The sequence below is a fragment of the Lates calcarifer genome, linkage group LG10, assembly GCF_001640805.2.
Source record: "Lates calcarifer isolate ASB-BC8 linkage group LG10, TLL_Latcal_v3, whole genome shotgun sequence".
NCBI lineage: Eukaryota > Metazoa > Chordata > Actinopteri > Centropomidae > Lates > Lates calcarifer.
This window is the reverse complement of record NC_066842.1, coordinates 6585170-6597732: the sequence shown is the minus strand read 5'-3', so window position 1 is coordinate 6597732 and position 12563 is coordinate 6585170. Positions and strand designations below refer to the sequence as shown.

The window sequence follows — 12563 nt, the reverse complement described above, 5'->3', positions numbered from 1 at the left end:
GCACTGGTTTAGAAACCATTCCCCTCACTTATTAAAATGAGACAATGTGTTTATGATTGCCCCCCTCTGGTGTGTCTCTCTTCCCTTTGATCCATCCTCTCTGCGTCAGCCTCAAATGTTAGATATTCAAATCTGGTTACATTTATTTTTATTTCCTTTACAGCAGATGGGCACATCTGACAGACTGACTATTAGGTGTTATTATTTCCCCTTTTTTCAATAGACGCCTCTTCATATGCTACACATAAACCTTGTTTTGATTGAGGAGGTTACAACCATTGTCATAAAGCTTTGGAGGAAGGCGAGAATACAAATAGACAGATTCTGAATAAAAAAGTGTTGAAAGGGTTGTTTTTGAATAGCAGCTCAGGTTTAAGACAAACCGCTCCTCACTGGGTCATCCTCCATCTGTGATGCCCAGTCTTGTTATCTCAGACTGCCTGTCCAACAACTGTTCATAAAAACAAGGTGTTGGTTTTCAACCTCAAGCCTCAAATGCGTGATGAGGTTGTCAACTGAACAGGCCATTTTATTTATAAATCTTGCCGCAATGATACAAACTTGCAAATGCATTTCTCAAACTTTGACTGTCACCCAAATGAAAGCATGACACAAAATAATGATACAAGAAAAGTCAAACATTTTTAAAGCCATGTCAATAAGTGTGCAAAGCTGCAAAATCGGAGAATAGAAATGGTCACTTTTTAATTTAATTTAATTTAATCAGCAAATTACACCTAATTGCCCAAGTTGTTAACCCTCGACTGTTTCCTGTCTAATCTACAGGGAGAAACTATCTGGTAGTGGATTTTCAAACATGATTAGTTAACCTTCTGTGCAGTGTGACAGATCCAGTATGGAGAGGAAAGAAAAAGTCAAGATGCTCAGTCTCAGAGTGATTATTGTTGAAATTTCAAGCTGATCAAATTGAATGATTAATATAGGGAACAAAATGTCATCAGTTATGGTGCAAATAATTTCTTTTAACTAGCTGTTACTAGTTGCAACTTGATAGATTTTTTTTTTTGTCATTTTTCATCATCCCTTTTTCTAAATTATTTTTTTTTGTTATTAACAACTAAAATTATTCTAATCACACATTATCGATTAACTAATAATCACATAAGACTTAGAAGACGTTTGGGAATATTTGGTAATTTCATTTGTAAAATGACTTAAATGATTAAATCATATCAATTAACATAATTACTGATTCATTTTCTGTTGGTCAGTTAATCAATTCATAGAAAGAAAACTGAAAAGTGTTGTGTTTACTGTAGCTGTTAGTTTTGTTTTTGTTTTTCCTACCATAAAATGAAAAGTTGTGGCATTGTTTTCACCAAAATAATTTTATATGTTAATGGTGAGTTCAAAGACAAATACGTGCTTTCTGGCTAAAACAATTTATTACCTGTGTGGCTGCAACATATGTAGGAATCTGAATTCACTCTGACAATATCAGCTGTTTGTGATTTGTGGAGGTAGACATCCGCTCTGGGTAAAGGGTATAACAAATTGAGGGGGACAAGTGGAACAAACCTGAGTGTTTATTTGTTGGTGTACGCTCGCCATGCTCTAAATTAGACATCACCACTGCTTCTTGTCACTAGCAGAATCCAAATGTGTTGTGGGCAAAAGAGATACTTAAATTCGATTTATTCGCTCTAACGTGATTTAAATGAGCCTCTTGGCTCGTCCGGACAGATTGACAGTGTTGTCTTTATCGCAGCTTTGTTTTATTTTTGGCTGTTTACTTTGCCTCTCTGCTGTCATCTCGCGTGGCAACTTTAAAGGAGCCTGCTTCAATCTTCCAAGATCTGGGGAGAATAAGCGTCCTTTTATGTTCTAAGCGCTTTATATGACAAATATGAAAAGGGATTCAAGAGAGAGCTGACAAGTTTTGTGTCGCCCCGTTCCTCAGCTGCAAAGAGCTGTGCAGGGAGAAGTCAAACCTGCAATCTTGCAACATGAGAACCCGAACAAGAATGAGCAAAGAGGTAGACCCCTCTCGTTCAGGGTCTTGCAGGGTCAAAGTCATTTAATGCTACATAATGTACAAACAAAAGGTATTTCTGTGCAATAAGGCCTGAATTTTGAATGCACTGACTGTAGCTTGTTCAGACATCGGTGTTGGTCTCTCTGTGGTATCCAAAAATAATAATTTGGTTGTGCTGCAATGTGAACAGCACTACAGTACTAATAAGTCCCACACTGGCTTCAGTTTTATTCATCCTGTCAGTCCAAGAATGTTTATCATATGGAACAAATGACCTTGATAAATTTCATTTAATATTTCAAAAGGTCCTTGATTCTGAAAAAAATCACCTCTGAGATAATTAATTTATTCCTTCCTTTTGGTTTTGTTTTGCAGCATTCCAACACCATAGAACTTAAAATATAGAACTACTCTGTCAGCTTAGTTGGACCATTTAAAAAAAACAAAACAAATCTATGCAGCAGAATCAGACATGTTGTCTTTTTTCAACACAGTCTTCTTCCTTGTCAAAACCTGGCACCTATGTTACCCACAAAGCAATTTGACTGTCAACAGTTCATTGGAGATTTGGATGTGTTATGCTAGTAGTGGCTAATGTCGTCTCAAGCCACTACCACTGAAACAGAGATGCTGTGAAACGTGCAGTTTTTTTCACATATGCCTTAATATTCCCCTGTACACAAGCCATTAGCTTATCTAATGGTAAGATAAGCTAATGGCCTCATGGCTGTAGTCCCAGGTATCAATCGTCATATTTAACTCTCAGCAAGAAAATGAATAGAAGTATTTCACTAAATATCAAACCACTGCTTAAGTGCTTTATCCGGCATATACAGAATATTCCCCTCACTGAAGAAGAATGTGATTCACTGAAGTCAAATCTCCTGTTAATTGTGTAAGTTGAACTAAGATATATTATTTTAGCAGCAAATGGTGAAAAAATAATGAGTAGAGACACCAGTGATCACAAAGAATGGCAGTTTGTGTGCTTCACAACTTTGAGGGATCAACAAGCGGATGTTTGGGCACGAGCAGTGTCATTGTACTACTAACATATCCCACATTGGTCTCCCAGAAGTTAGTCCTCAGGCCTGTCGTTCCAGCTGTCGTTCCAGCTGCCTCCTAGCCTCTGCCTCCCATCTGCCTCCTAGCTGCGATGGCAGATCTCACAGCACTCCAGGCAGAACTCGAGACACTCGGTGGGCTCGCAGCAGGACTCGAACATGACAGAGTGGCAGTGGGCGTGGCAGTTGAGCTCCTCCACAGGCGCCTCCTGGATGGCCGAGCAGCAGCGGGCGCAGGCGTGGCAGCAGGAAGAGCAGAGGGCATGGAGACAGGAGGAGCAGGCCTCCAGCAGACTGAGGAGCAGCACGGAGCACTGGCACGACAGGCACGCCAGCAGCAGGTGAAAACAGGAGTCTGTGGGCATCACAGTGGGGAAGAATGAGAGAGGAAAGTGATTCAGCTACAGATTTCATATCTGAGGTCAGGAAGAAGCTGTTGTATGTTCTAAAAGCCTGTCAGACACCATCAAAAATGGGGATTAACGACTCTATTAACCCTAAATTAATCCCTCACTTGTTTGTTTGTTGTGCCAACTAGAACTTAAAAGAGAAAACTACTCTGATGCAGTGATCAAGTGTGATTGTGTTAACTTAATCACAGAGCTGCGTTCAGTCCTCGAGGGAAAATAAAAAAGGCCACAAAGGCTGCCGGTGATGAACAACAACTAGGAAGAAGCTGTCACAAGATAATTGCTCTCCCACCCAAATTAGGTGCAGATGAAATTGCATACATTAACCTCACTGGTGTGTTATTGTGCATCTCTTGCGATCCCAGCCGTTGTATTATTACTCAGCTACTGTTTTCATCCTCGCAAGGACCAGGTAGTCGGTGAGCTCATGCAAATCGAGCTGTTTTATCCTGTTTACTCAAGGAAGTAAATGAAAAGGCGACGGCAGAATTCCCTGGGGAGTGGGGTCCAGCATTTTCCTGCTTAGCCGCTCAAATTATATACCCCCCACACATAACTTATGCTAATGTGTGTGTGTGTAGATGAAAAAAGGAGCATTATGTGTGGCTACTGTATTGATTTAATGCATAACTTCACAGAGATAACAACATGAACACAATGATAAACAAAGAGTGGCCCACCACATGCTTTGATAAAACTGGAAGAAAGTGCAGCAGTTTGAAAGTCTCCAAGGCAAACTTTTTAGAATTCCATTTATATAGAAAGAGGGATCATTTGAATGTTTTTTCAGTTTTTCTATGCGCACCTATTATGATTAACCAGACAAATGTGAAAAACCAGTTTAAGAAAGGAAATGTCATGTATTTACTTCCTGTCATTATCAAGGTAAATGTGACAGTGTATCATGATATCAGTTTTAGATCACAGTGTCCTACTTAAACAGACTGTGTGTGAAAGTGAGTCATTTTATTGTCCCTACCACTTGGTGTAGCTGCAGGTTGGTGTGAGCCGGCCGCACTGCCTCTGCCCCTGCTCCCCCTGCTCCCCCTGCTCCTCCTGCTGCTGCTGCTGCCGCCGCTGTGCACCGACAGGCTGGAGCCTTGCAGCCGGTTCAGGCTTGGGGGAAGAGGGGAGAGTCTGTGGTTCGGGTCTGTGAGGCCACATCGTGGGCAGGTGGGCTTTTGGAGGTCACACTGAGGTCTCCTCGGCCCTGTTGCCCCCTGTGATGCAGGTAGAGGCTGGGCTGCGCACACAAACACTGGCGTTATGATTACTGCAGAACAGCAATTACAGTGTGGAGGCTCCTTAGTGATAAAAGCACTGAGTGAGCACAAAGAAAATTCAAGCTGTGAACCATCTGCAATTCAAAACTAGAGAGCGCACAGGGTAAATATAAAACAGTTTTTGAGGACATATTTGCGGACACATATCTAGAACACAGTTGTGTTTACAGAAAAACAAGAAAGTCAAGAGTTCATGCTAGTAGGTAGTTTTTAGAATTTTAATCAGCTGACAAAACCATGAGTGACTCTCACTAACTCATCCTCCCTTTAACAAAACTGACTGTTTTTCAGTTGAATCCGTCATCATGAGTCATAACATGTAAGTCACTGTATTGTTTGCTATACAGGTCTCAGGGTTTCTACTTACTGCTGATGAGGTCAGTGGGGATGGTATTTCCTCTGCTAACAGGGTCACATGTCAAGAGGATTTCCTGTGGTGATTTTAAAGACCCACCACCTTGAGACAAATCAAAAGAAATTTATGTTAGCTGAAAAGCTAGCAAAAGATATGCCAGAGATTCTTCACTGACCACATATAAATGTGAAACTGTAAAGACCATAGTAATCTTCCAAATTAATTCTGTGCAGAGTGATCCTCCCGTAAAGAGATTTCTTCTCTCATGTAGTTCAATAAGGTGTTCCAAGCGGTAGTTTCAGTATCTCATGATGCCCTTGCTGCTATTTTGGAGGCTTTACCTCTTTTCTGAGTTTAAATTTTCTCACAGATACACTGAACCAAGTAGCAGCACAAAATGTTGGCCTTTTGTTCATTGGTTAATGCTTAAAAACAAGTGGCTAGAGCAGCAGTGTGTATATATTCTTAAGAAATAGACTGATCATTAGTACTTGCCTTTAGTCAGGTTGCTCTGTTCTTCCTTCTCGTCCACAGGTAAATGGTCTCCGGGTAACATGTCTGATACTCATGACTGCTCGGGATCTCTGTTACACTTTGTTCACTCAATCACCCTCTTCATCGTCCCACTTCTGTCCACACTGAGAGGTCAGGAAACCTCCAACAACACCCAACATGCCGGCCTGAGTCACCACACAGGAGACTGTGAGCTGTAAGTGTGTGTGTGTGTGTGTGTGTGTGTGTGTGTGTGTTTTGTTGTTGTTTGGGCACTCAACAACACTCCCCTTCCCAGCAGATCTCTGAGTGGCCGCTCTAAACAGGCTGATCACAGAACAGCGGAGACAGTCGAGGCCTGGTTGTGTGACTTTAGGTTGCCTTCTCTGTTCTGCTTTTAGTCACCTAACACAATGGAGACACATACCCCACAAACGTGTTAGCTGAATACTGTATGTATGCAAGCTCTCTCACCTTCTTATGCTCACACACACTCACACACTCACACAACCACACAAAACTGTCAAAATTGTTTATTAAAAACATCAGTAACATTTTATGTATTTCTATATACTTTCAAATGACATAATATGTATGTAATTTTGTATGAGCAACATTTCTAAAAAAAACAAAAAAACAAAAACAACAATAATTCATGCACACAAATGAACAGAATCAGTTTTATCTTACTTTCATTGGCAAAAGACAGTCCACTTACTTTTAACAAAATCTAATGGTCTTCTTTAGTGGATAGAGTTTGCAAACTCCATGTCCGTGGCGTGATATCTAAATGAGCCATGTAGTGTTACCTTTGACACATTTCATCATATGGTAAAATGTATGTAAAACACTACTATTTAATAAGTAATTTGAGAACACAAAGTTTGTTTGTTTATTTGTTTTCATGACTCCCTCCAGGCTCCAACAAAGGCCACTGTGGCTAATATGAAATTTACTCTGAATTGCTATGATTGTCTTAGTCCTACAAAGGTCAAAACACACTCCTGAGTTCAGTCTGAGACATCCTCTGCTTCAGCCTCAATAAAGTTGTCGTCTCAATTTTTTTTCCATCCAGCTGTTTTGTTTTCCTTTGTGTGATGAGTGCGATAGCCTTTCTTGGCCATGGTGGCTTTAGACCTTCAGACATGTTTTGATGTGGTTCAGCTCCAGGGAATCAATTCCTAATCTGACATTTTATTTCAACATCCCAAACAAAATAAAACCACTACATAAATAATTACAGTCAGTGACATTTACTATTTATCTTGATGTGTAAAAATATTACTTTCCCACAGATGAAGACTTTTTGAAGAGGCTGAACACATTGGCGACAGCATCATCGTTACACATTGATGAGGGGATCAACAGAGACCAGCCCTTTTCAGAGGGGCTGTTGACTAAGTGCTGTCAAAAGTGCTGCGTTGAAAAACATGTTGACTTGCCCGCCTCGCAGTGAGTATATGGCACATCAAAGCAACACATAAGTGAAGCTGTTGAAGTTGTCTAGCACCATGCTAACTTTCAGTCAGTAAACACGCTGCATGGAGAGGCAATCAGAGGGAAATGTCATCTAATGGGCTGACAGCGAATCAAAGGAAGCCCTGAGAGGCAACAGCAAACCTAAAACGAACTCGTTATCAGCAAAGACAATTACTGACATTAGTCAAAACAGGGAGCTGGAAAAAAAACTGAGGCCTTTGTTCTTTTATTTGGTTGTGAAGTCTACAGTAACAGCTTCACTTCACAATGTTCATCAGCAAATGAGGTGATGCGTCGCAGTTGGGAATGTTTGTCCATGAATTTTATTATTAATCGAATATTTTACACATTGATGTAGTAAATTAAACAGCAGGCTAAACCAAAAACTGCATAAAAAATGAATGGCTCTGACAAACAAACTGCTGTTATCTCAATATTTCATAGCAGAACATTAATTTGATGATAATCACTATAATGCACAGTACTTATTTTAAGGTATGATAGCATTAAATTATGCGTGGGTAACTGCAGATGACACACACTGCTAATGAAACATTCAGAATTGCAGCAGTATTATGATTTTATTTTTAATCACATTAAAAATAAATGATCTGAAAGGAAATGGAAACCTGCATATACTCACTAGTCATTAAAAGATACTTTTCAATAAAACATAATTTATACTAGACAACCAAAGGCCATCAATTATTCTGCACCTGTAAAAAATATGAAAAATTATTTTGATGTGATATGTTGAGATTTATCCAGTTTAGTTGAGTTTGTTCAGGTTGTGTCAGCCTGCTTTCACAGGCCCATACATGATACTACAAGTGCATTAACCCAAGAAAAGTAATTGATTCATTTCATTGTAAAAACTGCAAATACTCAGCATATAGTTTCAATGGCATAACTATGCCAGATAAATGGCAGCATGTTGTATTAAGTCTGTAATATACTGGTAGTTAACAGTTAGAACATTTAAATTAGGCCTGACGGCACAGTTCAAAACAATGATTTTAATCAGTACAATTTATCATTTTACTTTATCAATAATAAAGTGAACATTAAACAGGTTTTACATGTATTTATTTTATTTTAATGAGATATGGTGGACATACCACTACATACAAACACATCTTTTTAAATACAGATTATTGTGTGTACTCAGAATCTATTCAGAATGAATACTCTAAACTTCAAACTTTTATAAAACAGGAATGTTTGGAATAATCTTTATTTAGGTGGAAAAACATGACCAATAAATTACGCACACACAAGACAAACAGGTGTAGCTTTTTTTCTTAAATAAAACCATATGAAAGCCACTTCATCAAAAAGAATCTCAACATATATACAGCACATAACAATGCATTTCTATGTACAGAGAAAACAGAGAGGAGGAACAGCATAGATTGTACATGTTTTAACTATTTCCATGACAAACACAACACCTCCATCTTTGTTGTAACACGGGGATTCACCCTTGCTGTGTTTCACTCCATTACTTGTAGACAATCACAAAAAAAAAAAAAAACATTACGTTTTCTAAGTCATAACAACTAATTCTGTGAATCATTTACTTTGGCATTCAAAATGTATTTACTTAAAACACTTTGAAAGGGGTGGATTTGAAAAAACAACCCCCAAACTATCAGCTTCGAAAATGTTGACTAATGTTAAACTTTAACACTTTACTGTCAGAAATGTTATTTCTTTGACCTATTAATTTGAATATTTTCAGAAAGGCCTCAGATTGATTGAAAAAGTAGTGGGTGAACACAAAAACCACAGGTGTTACTATATTCCACTGTCTTATGTTTCTTTTGGGAGGAAAGGTTTGACCACTGACATTTAGTCACTGACAGACACATTTTAAATTTATATGAATATATGAACCATGTATTAACAAATAATCAAAGTTCGAAATATGGCCTACATCCCTGAATGTTCAATGAAGGCTTGCTTTACTGCTTTATTTGACTGATTATTTTAGTCTGAGACACTTCCGATTTCAAGAGTCATTCAAGGTCGAACAGGTGCTCTTCGTCATTTTCAGTCATGTCCAGCTGCAGAGCTGATTGTACAGATGGCATTGTAGATTCTTGGCCATTCAGATTCATCACTTCATCTTTAAGGAAAAGAGACCTGCAAGAAGCGGACACATTTCAGTCCATTCTTGTAGCACATCGCTCTTTTCACTGATTCATCTGAGTTCACAGTAAACTCAACTCACCGCTGGATTCTTGAACAGATGTTCTGGCTGCTGTGGCTGCTGCTGCTTGTTGCTTTGTTGCTCTCCTGCATTTGACTCCTGGAGTTTCTGCTTAAACTCTCCTTCTTGAATCCCGGCAGTGATGCCTCAGCCAGCGCCGTCTGCAGAGATTGATCAGAAATCAAACTATCATTGCCGTGCAACCAGTTCAAACTCCTCTAATCTGCGCTCAGACACGTCCGCTTACCTGTAGGCTGGCATTCAGAACGGTCCCAAAAGTGACGTTCGAGGACACATTTTTTATCAGTGATGGACTCCTGTGGATTAAGAAAGGTTACAGAATCTCAAAACAGACATAATCCATGTCTAATTCATGGCAAGCAAATCAATACCTTGTATATATTCCACAAACCACAACATGGTAAACGCCAATAGTTTGAGGCAAGGTCAGTCATGCTGCCAAATAATTCATTTGAGTGAATGAACAGGACAATACCTTTTCAGATCATATCTATCACTCCTTTATTGAGGATGATCAAAAAACGAACATGTGCTATACTGTAGATGTAGTATAGAATCAGTTTTGAGCTTTTTACCAATGAAATGGCATCAGTTACTGTGTTAAAAATGTCTTAATATTTTGACTGAAATACACGTAGATACCCTGATGACAGCGCTGAGATAAACAGGAAGTTATCTACTGTACCCTGTGATCTTCTGAGATCTCCTCCTCTGGTATTCCACCTCATCCACCGTCCACACGGCACCTTTCACATTCTCCACACGCACAAAACACTTGTGCAGGCTCAGGTTGTGGCGCACTGCGTTCTGATCCAGAGAAAATCAGAGTGGGGGGAGACGTTGCTGAATACACACTGCATAAATCAAGTGTGACACACACTCCGGGATCACAGAGTTAATTATCGGCGGGTGCGATACCTTCCAAGTGGCTGCGTTGCGTCTGAAATAAGCAAACGTCCGTGTGAACCAGTTGTATATCTCGTTGAGCGTTAGTTGCATGTCTGATGCTTCCATAATAGCCTGCCGATGGAGAGGAAATAAAAAACTGTAGCACATTAGAGGATCAAATTAAAGTCCTGACTGTTCCACCTCTTTTCACTGACAGATATTGATAGTGTATAGTTGTAGGGCTATTTGAAATCCTCTTTTTTGTCCAATTAACACTCCAAAACCCAAAGATATTCAGTTTCCTTTCACAGATAATGATAAGAACCAGCAAATATTCACACTTAAAACGCCAGCACCAGGAGATTTTGGGCGTTTTTGTTTGAAAAGTTGTTCAACCAGATAATCATTTCAGCTGATGGATGAGCTCACATAGGAATCAGCATTCCCACAGAAATGCAGTACAACAAAGGTAAAACAGACCTCCAAATGTTATTATAATGTCCATTCTCTAGGAACCACTGAACACAGAGTAAAAATCACAAAGGAGAAAAATCTCTGGCTGCTTAAATACAAATTATTGTATTTAAGAATGGAAATGATAAAAATCAAATACTAATACACATCTTCTATTCTGAGTCAAAGATTGCACCTGTCTTATCAGCGTTGCGTAGGTGAAAGGTGGTCTGATGTCAGTGTTCTTGTAGAGTTCATATTCATTTTCTGAAAGAACATAAAACACATTAAGTGGAAAGCGGAGCAGAAAATGTACTGTGAACTATTTATTTGCTGTGTGAATATGATTAAAAAGAGGCCACAGTAGCTGGTTCACCTGAAGAAAGTGAGTAGACCAAAGGGTGCTGACGACGTCTCATGGCCCCAGCGCACGCTGTATGAGTGGGCGACTCTTCCTCACACCTCTGGGATGGAGTGCTGATGGAGGCCAGAGATTGGGGGGCGACTTGCGCCGAGTCTGACGGGTTCAGCGAGGGCAGGTTGTTGGTGAGGGCGTTTGAATTGAGCTGAGGGCGACACAAGCAGACGATCCAAGTTAACAAAGGGACGAGTGGAGTGAAAAGATTGACAGAGAAACAAAACAGATGGGGAGATTTTCAACAGAGTGTAACAGAGCAATTTGATTCGCCTCTTCAGAGGTGATTCCACTAATATCACAAGAAGAGGGAAGCCAATTATTGTTAATTATAGGGTGAAATTGTTTGGTGAGTGTTGTGATTATGGTGCAATATTTGCAAGATTAACAAATGATTAGCTTCCACATTATCTGAGCATATCTGCCATTTGAAAACACAATTGTAGCCATCTGATGTCAACAGCTGGGCACTGAAAGGGATGCAGGGAGAGTTTAAGGCTCACAGTAGGAAAACTTTATTCAGACATCTATTTGCAATCCGATCTGATCAAATTTCTCTGAGCAGGTTCTGACCATCATCTCATGTAGGTGTACCTGTAAGTCATTTTCTTTTTTGTTACTAGGAAAATACCAACATAATTTTGCAACTCATCCAACTGTAAAAGTTCTCCAGGTCAGTTATAGGCTGGTGGCATCCTCATCAGTGCCAGAGAAGTTACATTTGCAGCCAGACACGTGTCATTTTCATTCTCCACCACATATTTTGATCACAGGTTCTGAAATGCAGTGAAGTTTACAGCTCATTTACTCCATCTCTGTTGTTCACGCAGTTATTACTGTGCACCATCTACCTGTAGACTGCGTGGGTCAGCAGCCCTATCAGACTGTGGCGACTGCAGACCCGCGGTCGAAGAGAGCGGCTGAGCCTCTAAAGATGGCAGGTGCAGGTGAGCCATCATCGCTCGCAGACGCTCCTGTTCTTTGCAGAGCTGTTAGAGGAGATGAAGGGAGGGGAGAGGAAATCAGAGTGGATGGTGTCGCATCAAAATCACAGAACACAGATTATTGAAATGGAAGGCTGTGAACCAGACACATTTTTTGCAAAGTACAATCCCCTGCTATGTCACACATCAGGAAGGAGGAGGCGTTGGCTGAACATTACATGAATATTTACCACGAGCAAGGAGGTGTTTGAATGGTAAAATATTGTGAAATCTCTGTCTCTCGGTTTTCTTTGTGCAGAATATGACAGTGTCATTACTGGACAGGTTTGCACGGCCACTAGCGCACATTCAGGCAGCAGCTCTAACTTTTGTCGTTGAACAGCTTTACAGGACTCATGCCTACCTGAAGCTCAAGCTGCTGAACCACCTGCATCTGAACTCTGCACTGGGCTGTGCTTCTGTCATCCAGAGTGTGTTCACTACCTATGTGCCTGAAACAAACACAGGTGCAATTACAGGGATCCTTTCACTTTTCATTGTGTATCATATAC

The 12563-nt window shown here is 40.0% G+C and overlaps 2 protein-coding genes across 2 annotated transcripts; both read right to left on the bottom strand.

Annotated features, from left to right (window-relative positions):
- Positions 1-503: 503 nt before the first annotated feature.
- On the bottom strand, positions 504-5787 carry LOC108882989 (myoD family inhibitor domain-containing protein-like). The gene is made up of 4 exons (XM_051073196.1): positions 5604-5787; positions 5121-5210; positions 4450-4713; positions 504-3415 (listed from the first exon to the last, which is right to left on the bottom strand). Exons 1-4 carry the CDS (start codon positions 5662-5664, stop codon positions 3144-3146), a joined length of 687 nt encoding a protein of 228 aa, XP_050929153.1. The 5' UTR covers positions 5665-5787; the 3' UTR covers positions 504-3143.
- A 2362-nt stretch (positions 5788-8149) lies between these two features.
- LOC108882988 (forkhead box protein P2-like) lies at positions 8150-10360 on the bottom strand. Its single transcript, XM_018675817.2, has 5 exons — positions 10231-10360; positions 9998-10119; positions 9539-9608; positions 9313-9452; positions 8150-9224 (listed from the first exon to the last, which is right to left on the bottom strand). The coding sequence occupies exons 1-5, from the start codon at positions 10324-10326 to the stop codon at positions 9098-9100; spliced, it is 555 nt and encodes a 184-aa protein (XP_018531333.2). The 5' UTR covers positions 10327-10360; the 3' UTR covers positions 8150-9097.
- Positions 10361-12563: the final 2203 nt, after the last annotated feature.